Raw genomic sequence first — 522 nt, 5'->3', positions numbered from 1 at the left:
ATATCGCAAGGTATTATATTCTCTCGCGTCTTCATATGTATTTGTACACAACAGTGATCTCAACCTATTCGCGGTATGCACACACGGTACACAGTACACTGATGAACACGACGTGACACAGAAAGTGCTCAGATGAGTAGACAAATACTCTATCGTAGCGTCTTTAACAACATCGCTTAATAGTTACCACTGACAAAAAAAGACACCGCGAAAGCATTAGCGGACATGAGCAAAAATGGGGCGAAAATTTTTGTGGAGACAGTCCCTTCGGATACGAATGGGACTGATGGACAGGAGGAAGTGCACCTCACGACAGGCTACAAAGTGAGGGTGCAGAAGCTTACTGACGAGGGTCTCACTTGGAGTATGCAGTGTGATTTATCGTCCGTATGCCTGTATTCAGGTTGATGAGATTCTGACTATATATATTATACTCATGAATTTTGCACTATACATATATATATATATATATATATATATATATATATATATATATATATATATAGTAGTGTGTGTGTGTGT

General features: G+C 38.9%; 1 protein-coding gene across 1 annotated transcript; it reads left to right on the top strand.

The window, feature by feature from the left end:
- Positions 1-202: 202 nt before the first annotated feature.
- SARC_16393 (hypothetical protein) lies at positions 203-408 on the top strand (the record flags this gene model as incomplete). Its single annotated transcript, XM_014289499.1, has 1 exon — positions 203-408. A coding segment is annotated over one exon (206 nt), but the record flags the coding sequence as incomplete, so codon positions are not given.
- Between the last annotated feature and the right edge of the window lie 114 nt (positions 409-522).

This window comes from Sphaeroforma arctica, assembly GCF_001186125.1.
Source record: "Sphaeroforma arctica JP610 unplaced genomic scaffold supercont1.7984, whole genome shotgun sequence".
NCBI classification, from domain to species: Eukaryota; class Ichthyosporea; order Ichthyophonida; genus Sphaeroforma; species Sphaeroforma arctica.
Note: the sequence above shows the minus strand (reverse complement) of the source record. Positions and strands in the feature narration are given on the sequence as shown.